Here is a 12567-nt window from a genome sequence, read left to right as displayed (position 1 = left end):
AGTTTGGTTTTTCTTTATTATAATTGGTTTCATAGGTAAAATTTAGGAGTATGAGAATTCTAATGATGTAAGCTTGCAAGATGTCTTCAGTCGTGTCTTTGAGATCTCTGAGCTGCTGAAATTTCATTTTCTTTGGAATGCTCAGCCAAGTCAGACAGTTTATAGGATGATTTATTAGAAGGTCTTCATTCCAAGCTGTAGCTATCTTTACAAGTGTTCGATTCCAGTACTTTGCGTTTGGCTCTGTGCCACCAGCAAGTGTATTGATACAGTCGATCATGTGACGGGGCATCGTCCACTCTCGATGCCCTGTAAGTGTTTCGATCATTCAGCTGTTTGGTACGAATCCCTGGGTTAATTGTTATCGAAAAATTGCCTCTCTTGTGATGGAAGTTATCTTCCTTGCGTCATATTAATTTATACTTCCGACCGGTAGGGTACACTATGGAGAAGGAGGCCCGGGGCTCCGAGTGGATGAGTGAGGAAAAGGAGGTCCCGGCTGCCCTCCTCGGCCACTGGAGGAAGAGATGGCTCACCGGAGCAGAGCATCACGATCGCCAGCGACGCGCTATCGCTGAGGAACCGGAGGGCCCTTCGATGCAGATACCGAAAGGGGGCAAGTATTTCGGCCTGAACCGACTGGAGGCGTCTACGCTGTGCCAGATCAGGACGGAAAAAATAGGACTAGCAGCCTTCTTATTCAAGACAGGGGCTTTTGGCGTGTACTCGCCGCTATGCCGCTGTGGCGACGCCCCTGAGACGGCAGAGCACGTAATCCTCTTTTGCGGGCTGTTGGAAGGACCGAGGGAGCGATTACGGGCCGCTATCGCACCACGGCCACTATACTCTCGCAGAGACCTCGCAACGGCAACAGGGGAACCAGTAGTTAGTGGGACTATTGTAAGGTGGCTGCTAGGGACGGGTCGGACAGCTTCAAGGCCCAGATAGCATCGATCTTCTCAGGGGGGACTTTGTTGGTAGGTTGAGAACCAACGTAATATGGTAGTGAACGCAACGCAGTCGCCAATAGGGCGAACCGACGACGCAGCGTATGTATTTAGTCCAGCCATTAGGGCACGGTTTGACATACGGGAGTACTAGTAGAGGTACCGGGGGCTTCGAGCCTACGGCGTATTTAATAATAATAATAATAATAATAATAATAATAATAATAATAATAATTTTTTGCTTTTTACAGCTTTTTTACGTCGAGGCCTCCGCTGTGACTACAGGCTTTCAGAAGAAGTCCTTGTGTACTTCATCACGGTTAGGTCGGACAACAGCTCGGCGTTACGGAATGCGACTACTTCGATGTTAAACAATAGGGATTTCAGCTGTCAATCACAGATATTGATCTGTGTACACAATAATTTTGTTGGGTGCACTGTGACGCACTCAATATGGAAAATTCTCCGGCAGGAATCGCTTTCCTTTTGCTTCTGGTCCATCTACTCAAGGTCGGTTATACTCCATGAATATAAAATGGAAGTCTTACAACCTAGCAGATAGCAGTGTGAAATTCATTTCAGTATCCACTCCTTGAAATCGACCGATCCCTGCCACTCTACTTTGATCCAGTAATCATGATGCTCTTCAGACTAATCGTCGCCTCAATGGCCGTGGTCGGCGTGACTGCGGCTCGATACTGCTAGTACGAAAACAGCAGATACAGCCACGTCTTCCCCGGGATCCAGCAAGTGTGCCGAATTCTGGAGTGAATAAACACCAACATGTGTTATTGTCTGACTGAGACACAGGTATCTTAACTATCCACTGTTTGTGCCTGCAGTTACAGGTGATGCTCCACGCAATATCTTTAAGAAGAACTGCGACTACTACTACTCGCAGAGAAACAGTAAGTTCTCCACTGAGCTTCCTATAAAACATAGAGAGAAAAGATTCAAGCTATAAAACTAACACTCCCCAAAACAGAGGCCTCCTGTTCCAACTGCCACGGCTGCAAATATTATAACAACGGCGATGAACCCCCCCTACCACCTCCTCGCATGCCAGGACAGCAACGCAAACAGTTCCACGTCCATCTCCGAAAGCCCTACCCGCGTTACGCCGCATGTCTACGCAGGGTATTTCCGTGAAGTTGGTGGATGAAGTGGGTGTAAGGTCACCAATGGCACATTAGCGGTGGCGGAGGATACTACGACACTGATGTGCTTTGCTGATGGCACGGCGGAGGATTAAGGGGATAATGTAAAGATGTTTAAGGCTATGTATAAATCTGATGGCGGTTTTAAGTCAGTTACTTCTTTTATAGTATATTTTAAACTGCCCAATGCCGATTTGTGGTGGGCATGAACGCCACCCTCAATATTTGCAGCACTTGGAATTTACCTCTTGTAGATTGAAACTCTTGTTCCAGAACCGATCCCGAGCGTGCTATTTTACCCCCGAGTTGCGCAGGACGATTTCGACAACTCCTTGGTTCGGTCCCGGCCAGTGCTTGCTTCCCCAAAATATCCAAGCAGTTAGAGCCCCGATCATGACAGTAAGGAAGACAGGACCGCAGTAATTCATCGTTCCCGCCGTGACAGGAACTGTAGTGGGGAATGGAAGCCAAATCATGGTATACAGGGTATACACTAGCGCAAAGGCGTTCACATACACTCCCCATCGCCCTATGCTCCACTCACCAGCTGCAAGACCGCATGTGAGGCGGGTATGCAAGGAGATGGAAAAAATGATGGCATAGCTGAAGTACAAAGAGAGCGAGGAAAGTGAGGTCAGAGCGCCGAAGGCGACGTAGGTCGAGCTTCCGATGTTCAGTAACGCCATGAAGGCCACAATGAGGCAGGTGAAGAGGACAGCGCGCATGGGTACACGATGCTTTTCGTCAACGTGGCCGAAATATGAGGGTAATAAGACGAAAGTATGGTCAAAATTTAATTCGTCGCGAAAGATTTGCAGCCAAGGGAGGTTTTGGGAAACCACGTACAGCCGCTGTCTCTCGCCCACGCCCAAGTCAAGCGGGTCGCTGATGAGAAGACCGACATGTTTGAACCAATGAGAATTGTCACAAGGCCAGTCGCCATGACTGTGGCTACTACCTTGGAGCCAGTTGAGACCGTGATGAGATAGATGAACGGGTTGTATGCTGTTATGAGGTCTTCAATCGGAGGCATGCAAATCCGAAGTTGCAAAGTCAGCTGCGTTTAGGATTGGTGGGCTGTCAGACTCACAATGTATGTGAAGACCATTATCAGGCCCAATGCACCATTAGCCGCAATGGACCAAAACATGGCTTGTGGCACTGAGCGCCTAGCATTTTTCGTTTCCTCTCCCATGTGAATGACACATTCCAGGCCTTTGCCCCATTGTCAGTGGGTTCTCTGTCCAATACGGTCAAGGTAGCTTAACGTACCGATGAACATCCATATTTGCGTTAGCATGCCAACATTCCAAGATATATAACTATTATCCCACCTGGAAAAGTTGGTCCTCGTCATGATGAAATCGGCACTGTTGCGAGGCGACAGGACCCAGAGCGCGACGAGATATATGAAGAAAAAACAAACATTGAAAATACCAACGACAAGTTCCAGCCAGGGTACAATAGGGAAGAACCAAAGATTAATGACGAGGCAAAAGGCCAAACTGCAGAGGCAAAGCAAAGTAGTATGCCATCCCAGCCATTCTATGTTGGGCCAGTTTATCGATACAGCCGCCTCGAGGTTGATAACACCATTGTTGATTGCGGACGCGAGGGTCGCAATGTATCCTAACCACGTCGAACGACCCTGCATCCAGGTCACAAATCTCCTGATCCTCGGGGGGGGGCGAAGTGATATGTCCAGTAATACTGAGCACCGGCGATGGAACGATGGATGCTAACTCGGCTATGCACGCTGCTTGAGCCAAAACGCCCGTCAGCACGATGAGATAGTTGAACAGATATGCGACAGGCCCTCCGTTGAGAATGGCATAGTACATATTCCTACCACACACGGTTAGCTTAAAGCCATGCCCGTTCCAAGTTATGATTTAGTCTCAACTCACATGCCAATACCGGCCCAAGTGATCAGGTACATGCCCGAAAATGCGAAAAGCTGAGACGGCCAACGAGTAGTGTAAAAGTCAACGAGAGATGGCCGCATCGCGAATTTTTCGTTGCGATCCAAAGTGTAATAAATCACAGCGGCAACTACTTCATTTACCACAAGGTCTACATGGACCTATACTGAGCCCTTGTCAATGAGCAACTTCCCCGCTTCCCAGTAATAAACAGGGCTCCTTATCAGCAATCCTTATTTGTTCATTATGTGGAGATGATAGCTCCACCAACATGCATATTTTCCGGCCCAAGTGAGTCAACAGTTTGCATCAATGTTTACTGAATGTTTGTAGTGTACCAGTGTACATAGAAGCACCTCAAACCCTTCACTTACCCCGGTCTGTTCATGGGTTTATTCTCATTAATCCTAAGCTCGGCTGTGGCCATTGTGGATCTGTGATTCATCATGGTTGGTCGTTTGTCACTTGTATATAATAAGCGAACGCACCGCTGATCTTTGTACATAACAAGTCAGCCTGAGAGGCAGCGTTACGGGCGTTAACAAGGCCAGGCCGTGGGTATTAGCTTGGGTAGTTGGGCCGCGTCCAGCACTTCTTTTGGGGGCTTCTTGTCATCATTTCACTCTTTCTGATGACTATCTGATTGCCTGAGTAAGTCGGATTCATTCAGGACTCTCGACGTGGCATTAATTGAAGAGTTTAAGCCTTCACGCATTGAAATTGGCCGTGCAATCCACCACCATGCAGCTCTGGCATTGTTAGATCATCAATTTGCGGCATTCCAAACTGTCGGATTGAGTTGCCTAATGTGATTGGTCCATAAGCTAAACGGGCCAAGGGCACTTAACTTGGTATGGATATTCCTCCGTTCACCTGTGCGAACAAGATCCATACACACTTCTCGCAAACTGACAGGAAACTCCGGCGCTTGCGCGCGGTGGGAACTGAGATCGTGTGTGAGGGGAAAGGAATGGATATCTTCCGATTCGTCACAGATATAATTGTGCTGCACTCTAGATTATCATACGGACATGGTCGCCTTCTTTTTACTAGTCTCACTCAAGATTCCCCGAAGTGCAAACCACACCCAGGGTATGAATGGGTTTGGCCTCATAAGATTAGCCAATGTTGAAATCGGACATTACGTGGTAGGATCAATGCTGAGGTTTGTTCATTCTGGGTATTTGCGTGGAGAGTGGTCACTGGTCAATATACCTGAGACTAGATATATGGGCATGCAACGGTACAAGTAACCCTGAGTATATTCGACGCGACGTAATAGAGCTTAGAATTCCCACCGCCGACGCCTCTTTATAGCTTCTGATTCACAAGTATCCGTAGAGGTCCACTCGCGATGGGTGTCCTTTCAAACTATGATGACAAATTGATCATCGCCCACTTAGTGGACACAGATGTCTCTCATCATGGGAAGATCAGCGCCCTTTTTACGACTGGGTCCAAATGATCAGACAGCTGTACTTGTCATTGTCACCGTTGTCTTTGCCCTCGTCTCGACCACATCTATTGTTGGTACACTTTTGATTCGCCGAAACATCCTGTCTTTGAGATATTGTGATTTTATACTCCTCTTCGGTTTCTTCTTACTCTTGGTTCAGGTCTGCCTGACGATTTACGCAGCTCAATCCGGATTGGGGAAGCATGTAGAGATGCTTGAAGCGAGTGCTGTAGACACTATTCGCAATGTAACGTCCCCAGGCCACCTCCTGACCATTTGATTGCGAATAGATCTGATAGCCCCAGCTTCAATATATGAACTCACTTCTCAGCATCGTCATTGCCGCTTGCACAAAGACATGCATGTGCCTGTTTATCCGCTCCATCAACACCTTTGGTCTGATTCGTATTGCGACAAGGGCCCTGCTGGGTTTGATTGGTGTATTCCTCTTGGCCGGCATTGTAACGATGGCTTTCCAATGCCTTCTTGTCAGAGAACAGAATGCCATAGGCACCAGTGGGTGTCAGGACACTGAACGCAAGACACCGGTGGGGCGCCGGAGGGGTGTTTCGGACAAAAGACTCCCGAGTCATGATTACAATCTATGTGAAGCTTTGGGATGACGAGAGTCAAGATCCTTGGCATCGCCGACCCTGCTGTTATGCCGGGTCCAAGCGGCGGCCTAGCTATCTATATAAGGACCATCTCGAAGTAGGATAGGGAAGGAGCAGAGATCAATGCATCACCGTGGGCACCCCTACCTGAGACCGCCAGTGACCACCCGGTGCTACGTAGGAGGGACGCCCGTTACTCCCCATCACTCTGTACTATTGCCTTCGGCCTAGCCGTACCCTGACACTTCTCCCCACCCCCTGGCTAGCAGACGAGAATACATGTCCGACAATGCAGGCAACCTACCTCTTCACTATAACGACAAACGTTGCGACGGACTTGCTCATATGTATGCTGGCCATTGCCATGGTATGGAATGTTCAGACTGGAATAAAAACCAAGGCTCTGATTGTGGCTCTATTCGCCTTCCGTATCCTGTATGACATGGAATTCCCAGTCATCCCGTGGAAAGCAGTCAATAGACTAATAAACGATGAGCAGTTGTCCGATTACAAGCATCCCGGCCCTTCTTGAAACGTCGTGTTTATATAACCACACGAGCGATTTCACATGGCTAGCCCTCCAGCCGACAACATGGCTCGAGGTTTCCTACAATCTCTCGGTCATCACCGCTTGCATACCAAGCTTGAAGGGTGCTTTCGACATTTGGCTTGGTAACACGATGAGGTTAGACATAGATGCACCATATCAACTGAACCGTGTTGCTGGCAAGATCGGACTCGAGGCCGCGGCATACGAAGATAATCACATTGCGACGGACGGCATGTTCAGGGGTGCATCCAGAATCAGAGTATCCAAAGTCGGTAGGTCGATCAGAGCAGAATTCAAACCCAAGCCACTCGAGTATTTGGATCGGGATGGTTATCGACTGGCTCCTACTCTACGGTCAAGAAGGGACGATGATGGCTAGAGTGAGAGCGTGCAAAACTTGACGGATGGGATTAGCAATGTTCGAAAAGATACTGGACCTCAGGTGGGAGGGGAGAGAACATTATCAGCAGGAAGCTTCATGGACACGAACGAAGGACATAGACAGCGCAGGCATATGTAGCTTGCGCCTGGTTGGTCTACTTTTAAGAACTATATATTTCTAATTAGTAGTCTCCATTGATACCTTGTTGCTAGTTTAACTATAATACCACATATTCTAGAAGCCTGTCTTATATGCGTTATTCCCTAACTGGGTTTAATGCGTCGATTAGCTAATCATGTACGAATTTGGCCAGCTACATGCAGCTGTATCCGGGCCTGAAACATCCAATCCGCGTGTAACGCTACACCGGATTACAAAGAGCATGTATTTCATTGTTCCCACTCTTGTTGGTATGATGCGTCTATGTTGTAGCGGGAAACCAGCCTGGCACAGATCCTTGGCTGCTTAGAATACGCAATCCAAGTCTCGAGGGGATTGCATATTCCTCCCCTCTTCCTAGAAATCCTTCTTCTTATAGTCTTGGGATATACATCTTTCTGCCACTTTACTACAAACTATATTTCGAATACGCTTTTCTAAAGCTCATAAGTTTACCATTACGCTGTTCGGCTGCCATATTAAAATACATATGATGACATATTTGGCTTTAATGACACACAGGGGGGTATCTAGTTCGGCTACGGTACATAGATAGACAATGTCTACAGAAACTTAGGATGTAGGCCTTTGGGAAGGCTTTTTTGACACCGGGTGGGTGAGAAGAAGACACAGGAAGATGAAACTGCAATAAGGGCAACAAAGGCTACATAGTAGGTTCAAGTTCTTTCAAACCTTCGTCTCTGTTTAATCATGGTCAATGTTGATGAAACCGAGCGCTCCTGTCGTGCTACAGTTGACTGTGTTTGGTAACAATTCTTCTTTATGTGGCCACAAGAGCTCCTGAAGGTTAAGACCTCCTTGTAGCAAGACAAAGAGTCACGCACACATAATCCAATAAGGGTTCCTGTCTTTTCACAAGGCATAAAAGTAGAGAATGGCTAGTAGAAATGCAGTTTGGGCCAAATTGAATATTTAGTAGGATTTTGTAGTTGACATATGAGCCCCTGCTAAACTACTTTCCTCAATTTTTATTGTGTAAGCACACCATAATAGTTTCTTTATTCGACTCGGATTTAGGTATATCCACAATCATAGCTTAATTTGCAACTGAGGCAATCTCGGGGTGGCAGTCGCCTTTCCAAACCAGCTGCGCCGACCCGGAGAACTTCCACTTCCCTCTTTTGAGATCCAGTCACACTCCTTCGACCACGAACTTCCATATTGCACAATCCTTGAAGAAATTATCACCAATCTTGCCCCCTCCCCTGCTGAGCACCAATACCATATTGACTTCGGGTCAAACACCAGGTAACTACATTATTTTGCCAATCACCTCCATCTATCACGTCACATCGCCTTGTTTCGTCTACCTTACTTACCTCAAAGAAATCCGGCTCGTAAAATACCTGTGACTAATATTATTTTGAATAGATTTCTGTTGAGCTCCCAGTTCCTAAAACCTCCGCACTTTTCGCTATCTTCAGCTCTGCCCGCTGTTCCAAGTCTACTTAAGATGGCTACCTCAGGAACATCGTCGAAGGGTGGCAAAAGAAAGCTGAGCGACGTTACCATTGCTCTGTCGCAGCTTACCATGAGCTCTACCACGTCTAGCCCATCTACCAAGGCGGAGATCACACCACCACATCTTGCCATCAACCCAGAAATTTGGAATACGGACAATTCACAGGCTTCCGAGACGCCTAGGTCTCTGCTTCACGGTTACATCACTGAAGAGATCACCATGGCTTCTTCTGGAACCAAGGCTCCGGCCAATCAAAGAGTCACTCATCGCAAACCTCTGCCAAATGTTGGCAGAACTGCCCTATGCAACCTCGATCTGAACACAAATATCTCAAATCCTACTCAAGATTTTCACAAGCACAAGACTACAGGAACCTGGGAAGACCCTTTCCCTACGATGGGTCCCTTTCCAGGTTCTCGAACTGTTGGTTTCACAATGCCCGGACAAGAAAACAATGTTCTTCCCATCCACAATGTAGGCGGCGCCTCTAATTTCGTATACCCGCAGCTTGGTCGTCCTCTCAATTATGAGAACAGCCGCATCCACCAGATTTCACCGCAAGTCTATGCGGACCCTACTTCTATCACTACCAATGGCTTCTCCCAGCACTGCCGCAGAGAGTCGTATACTCATACCACGGGCCACACCCGGCAGACGACCCTTTGCGGCACCTCACCCCAGCCTCACCATGCTCAAAAGCAGAACCACCTCGCTCAGCAGCCGACCGTCTCCATTAATGAGGGATATTTCCCCATGAACTCCGTCAGAGCACCCACTCGTTCCAACTGGCCCACCACCTCCGAACAAGCCATCCAGGCCCACATGCTGGCGACCGGGACCTCGATGAACTACAAGGGCAACCCCTTCCTCGCTGCGAATCAATCAGCCAATATCCCGGAACACGAGAACTGCTCCCTCTGGCTGACGAACCTCCCACCTGGGTGCACCGTCCACAAGCTTCTCTCCTGCGTGCGCTCGTGCGGCAAGGTGTTCGCTTGCGTCATCAACCCCCCCGTCCCAGGCGCCACCATTTCAACCACCAGCGCCGCCAAGCTCGTCTTCTTCAACCGCGTTGGTGCTCAGACTCTCCTTGACCAGGCGCGTCTTGGCCAGTTTGCGGTAGACAGCTATGTCCCGCGCGTTCGATCCAATCGCATCAAGAGCGCGGCCCGGACGCCTGGACCACAGTGTCGAGTGCTTCATATCGAGGGTCCAGTCTACATTGTCAACGAGAAATTCTTGCGTGAATTCTTCCGTTCCAAGTTCCAGTATGACTTGGACGATGTCTTCTTGCTCTCACATGGCGAGGGGAGAGCTCGATTAGAATGGAGATTCGGGTCGTACCGTTGCCAGGCTGAAGCAGCGCGAACGGCAATTGCCAAGGAGAGGGCGAGAGGCTCACTTGAAGAGAACCAGCGCGACCTGTGGTCGGAGGTGACCATCCACTATGGAGTTGATCCCTGCGCTGGACCCCCTTCTGGATTATAAAGTACCATCCATTGTCACCCCCTTCCTCGGTGGCACTCACCCCTCAACAACTCTTCAATGAAAGGGCAAGTTTGTGGTTTTTACTAAATTCTGATAGTTAATTTTGATGAATGCGTGTTGATAATTTGTTGAATTCCGTCTCTAACTTTGTTGTGTGTTAAAAGTTTGCTCCCGTGATGCCTACAGGCTATGCAAGCATATGCCATTGGATCGTAAATCTAGACCCCGCTGGTGTTCGACAGCCGCTCTACGCATATTACACTTTTTTCGTTTAATTCATGAACAGTTATAACGGAGATGAGGTAAATCAATTTTTATGATTCACTTCTACATTGCATATCACTTACTTACACAAGTCCCCATTTCCACAGCTGCTGCGAGCAGAATTTTACCAGGGGCTTCTTCTTTTCCCTTCCCTTTTGATTTAATCATCTTCATTATTCGGAGAACGAGGAACATGGACATTAACGTGTTAAACAGTAATTTCAATATCGATCTTTCTCTTTCATAGTCTGCGATAGATTTCATGTAAGCTTTTCTTCAATCCGCCGGTTCTCCTTCACCGTACCCCTATCTCAACCTGGTATGTACACTTAGTACTTGTCATTTAGCCCGCTTAGAGTCTCATGAGAACATCCGTACATAAGAAAGAGAGAAGTAAAATAAATAGATTCATAACTAACGAAATTATACCACCACTTGGTTGTTTTTGATTATCAGTCCTTTTGTGTAGACGAACATTTCTGATCTGCTCATGCGAAGGAGTAGAACAAGACATCGCGATCTGGCCCACCCGCAACGTGTACAAGCGCCGTGGAGGATGGATCATATTTTGGCGTGTATGATGTATGAACATCTCCCAAATATATCCACTCGAGGAGCAGATCATAAGGGTTTCTAGGACACCGAAAGAGATTTCTATTGTTAAATGGCATTTATGAATTGAAATGATAGTTGTATTTTATTCAATGTTGCTACATACCGGTTCGTTCGGGTGCACAGCGTCGCCTAACGATGCGAAACGGCGTTCACAGAACACTCCATGAGACGAACAGTTTGGTAATAATTCAGGTTGTCTTGCACAACAGGTCCGATAATAATGCAACTGGGACAAGAAAACGCACTGATAGGTAGATGCCCCCTCTTGCAATTTGCCTGGCCCAAAAATCAGTCGTCAAGTATGGTATGGGTTCCGTAGAGAACTTACCTTGGACCATGGGATGGAACTAAGGGGCTCGCTCGGTACGAGTGGTTCCGTTCATCATATTGTCTTCCATGACAGCTGTCCAACTTCCTCAAGCAGTCTCGACGGGCAGAAGCAGAACTGCACCAAGTACCCTTTGCTCCAACTTTGCAGCAAGCAATAAGGCTATTTCTAAAATCGAAATGGACCCCCTCACCGTCTTCTCTCACCTCAACTTGATAGACACCTCCAAAGAGCTGACCATCCTGACCCGCGTTTTGCTCCCATCCTCCCAACCCATCTCTTCCTCATCCTCCCCCTCCTGCACCACATCATCCACAGCTCCTACACTCCCCGTCCGTAATGTGACCTCACAATCACCCTGACCCTTAAAGAAAGCAGCCACATTGACCACCTTCTCAATCGCCTTCCCCGTCCCGGCAACGACGACCTCACCGGCATGTTCCAGTCCAATCCCACTCCCCTGCGCTTGTTCCAACGCGTAGATGCGGCTCGATAGCGACATGTCTTTCTTGGACAGCTTGTTGGTCAGGGCCTGCGGGTGTGTGGAAGAGGAAGTGCGCAGGTTCTTGACGAGCTGCTTGCGCACTCGTGTCGTGATGGAGCGGAAGGGCGTCGAAGATTTGACGTAGAAGCGGTGAGAGGCGCGCGTGGGGGGAGTGCGGGAGGGTATCGGACGATGGCGGATAGTGGTGCCTGGTTCGAGCAATCAGTAAGTCTAGCCGATATGTAGGCGTCGAGAAGACGGACCCTTGGGTAGGGGTGGTAGTTTCGCTGGGGCGGCTTGTTTGGGCTTCTGTCTTCGCGCTGCTGCGCTTTCGCCTGGTGAGGCCATTGTCGGATATTCACTATGTAGAGCGTGATATCATGCAATGGTTTGTCCGGGCTATTAGACGACGCGTCTCCCAGCTTTTCACTTTACCGTGGAATTCTTCCTTTTGCATCACAAGGTGTTGCTTGTTTGACGTTGAATCAAGCTTCGAACGATCTAAAGATAAAGTGGGGTATCCTGGCCAGTGGGGGCTCTACAGTGGGGACCTCCCTGGCCCTACAGCCCTGTATTCTAGCAACCGTCTCTTTCGGATGCTGGCATCTTCTGATTCTTCTGAGAGATTAAATTTCAATAAATCTATGACGTATTTGATGTTAAGCGGTTCGTGTGGCTACTAAAGTAACTGTAAAAGTAACGGACTCAAACTCCCGTG

At 48.2% G+C, this 12567-nt stretch overlaps 4 protein-coding genes across 4 annotated transcripts; 2 read left to right on the top strand and 2 right to left on the bottom strand.

The window, feature by feature from the left end:
* Positions 1-2394: 2394 nt before the first annotated feature.
* BCR38DRAFT_462016 (uncharacterized protein) lies at positions 2395-4109 on the bottom strand (the record flags this gene model as incomplete). Its single annotated transcript, XM_040862596.1, has 6 exons — positions 2395-2841; positions 3003-3161; positions 3195-3319; positions 3377-3752; positions 3823-3949; positions 4012-4109. 6 exons carry the CDS (start codon positions 4107-4109, stop codon positions 2395-2397), a joined length of 1332 nt encoding a protein of 443 aa, XP_040709513.1.
* A 2478-nt stretch (positions 4110-6587) lies between these two features.
* Positions 6588-7025, top strand: BCR38DRAFT_414968 (uncharacterized protein; the record flags this gene model as incomplete). Its single annotated transcript, XM_040858988.1, has 1 exon — positions 6588-7025. The coding sequence occupies one exon, from the start codon at positions 6588-6590 to the stop codon at positions 7023-7025; it is 438 nt and encodes a 145-aa protein (XP_040709512.1).
* Positions 7026-9492: 2467 nt separating this feature from the next.
* BCR38DRAFT_323127 (uncharacterized protein) lies at positions 9493-10056 on the top strand (the record flags this gene model as incomplete). Its single annotated transcript, XM_040854783.1, has 1 exon — positions 9493-10056. A coding segment is annotated over one exon (564 nt), but the record flags the coding sequence as incomplete, so codon positions are not given.
* A 1036-nt stretch (positions 10057-11092) lies between these two features.
* BCR38DRAFT_452487 (Rpp20 subunit of nuclear RNase MRP and P-domain-containing protein) lies at positions 11093-12322 on the bottom strand. The gene is made up of 3 exons (XM_040861527.1): positions 12113-12322; positions 11366-12058; positions 11093-11313 (listed from the first exon to the last, which is right to left on the bottom strand). The coding sequence occupies exons 1-2, from the start codon at positions 12195-12197 to the stop codon at positions 11568-11570; spliced, it is 576 nt and encodes a 191-aa protein (XP_040709510.1). The 5' UTR covers positions 12198-12322; the 3' UTR covers positions 11093-11313; positions 11366-11567.
* Between the last annotated feature and the right edge of the window lie 245 nt (positions 12323-12567).

This window comes from Pseudomassariella vexata (assembly GCF_002105095.1).
Source record: "Pseudomassariella vexata strain CBS 129021 chromosome Unknown BCR38scaffold_28, whole genome shotgun sequence".
NCBI classification, from domain to species: domain Eukaryota; kingdom Fungi; phylum Ascomycota; class Sordariomycetes; order Amphisphaeriales; family Pseudomassariaceae; genus Pseudomassariella; species Pseudomassariella vexata.
Note: the sequence above shows the minus strand (reverse complement) of the source record. Positions and strands in the feature narration are given on the sequence as shown.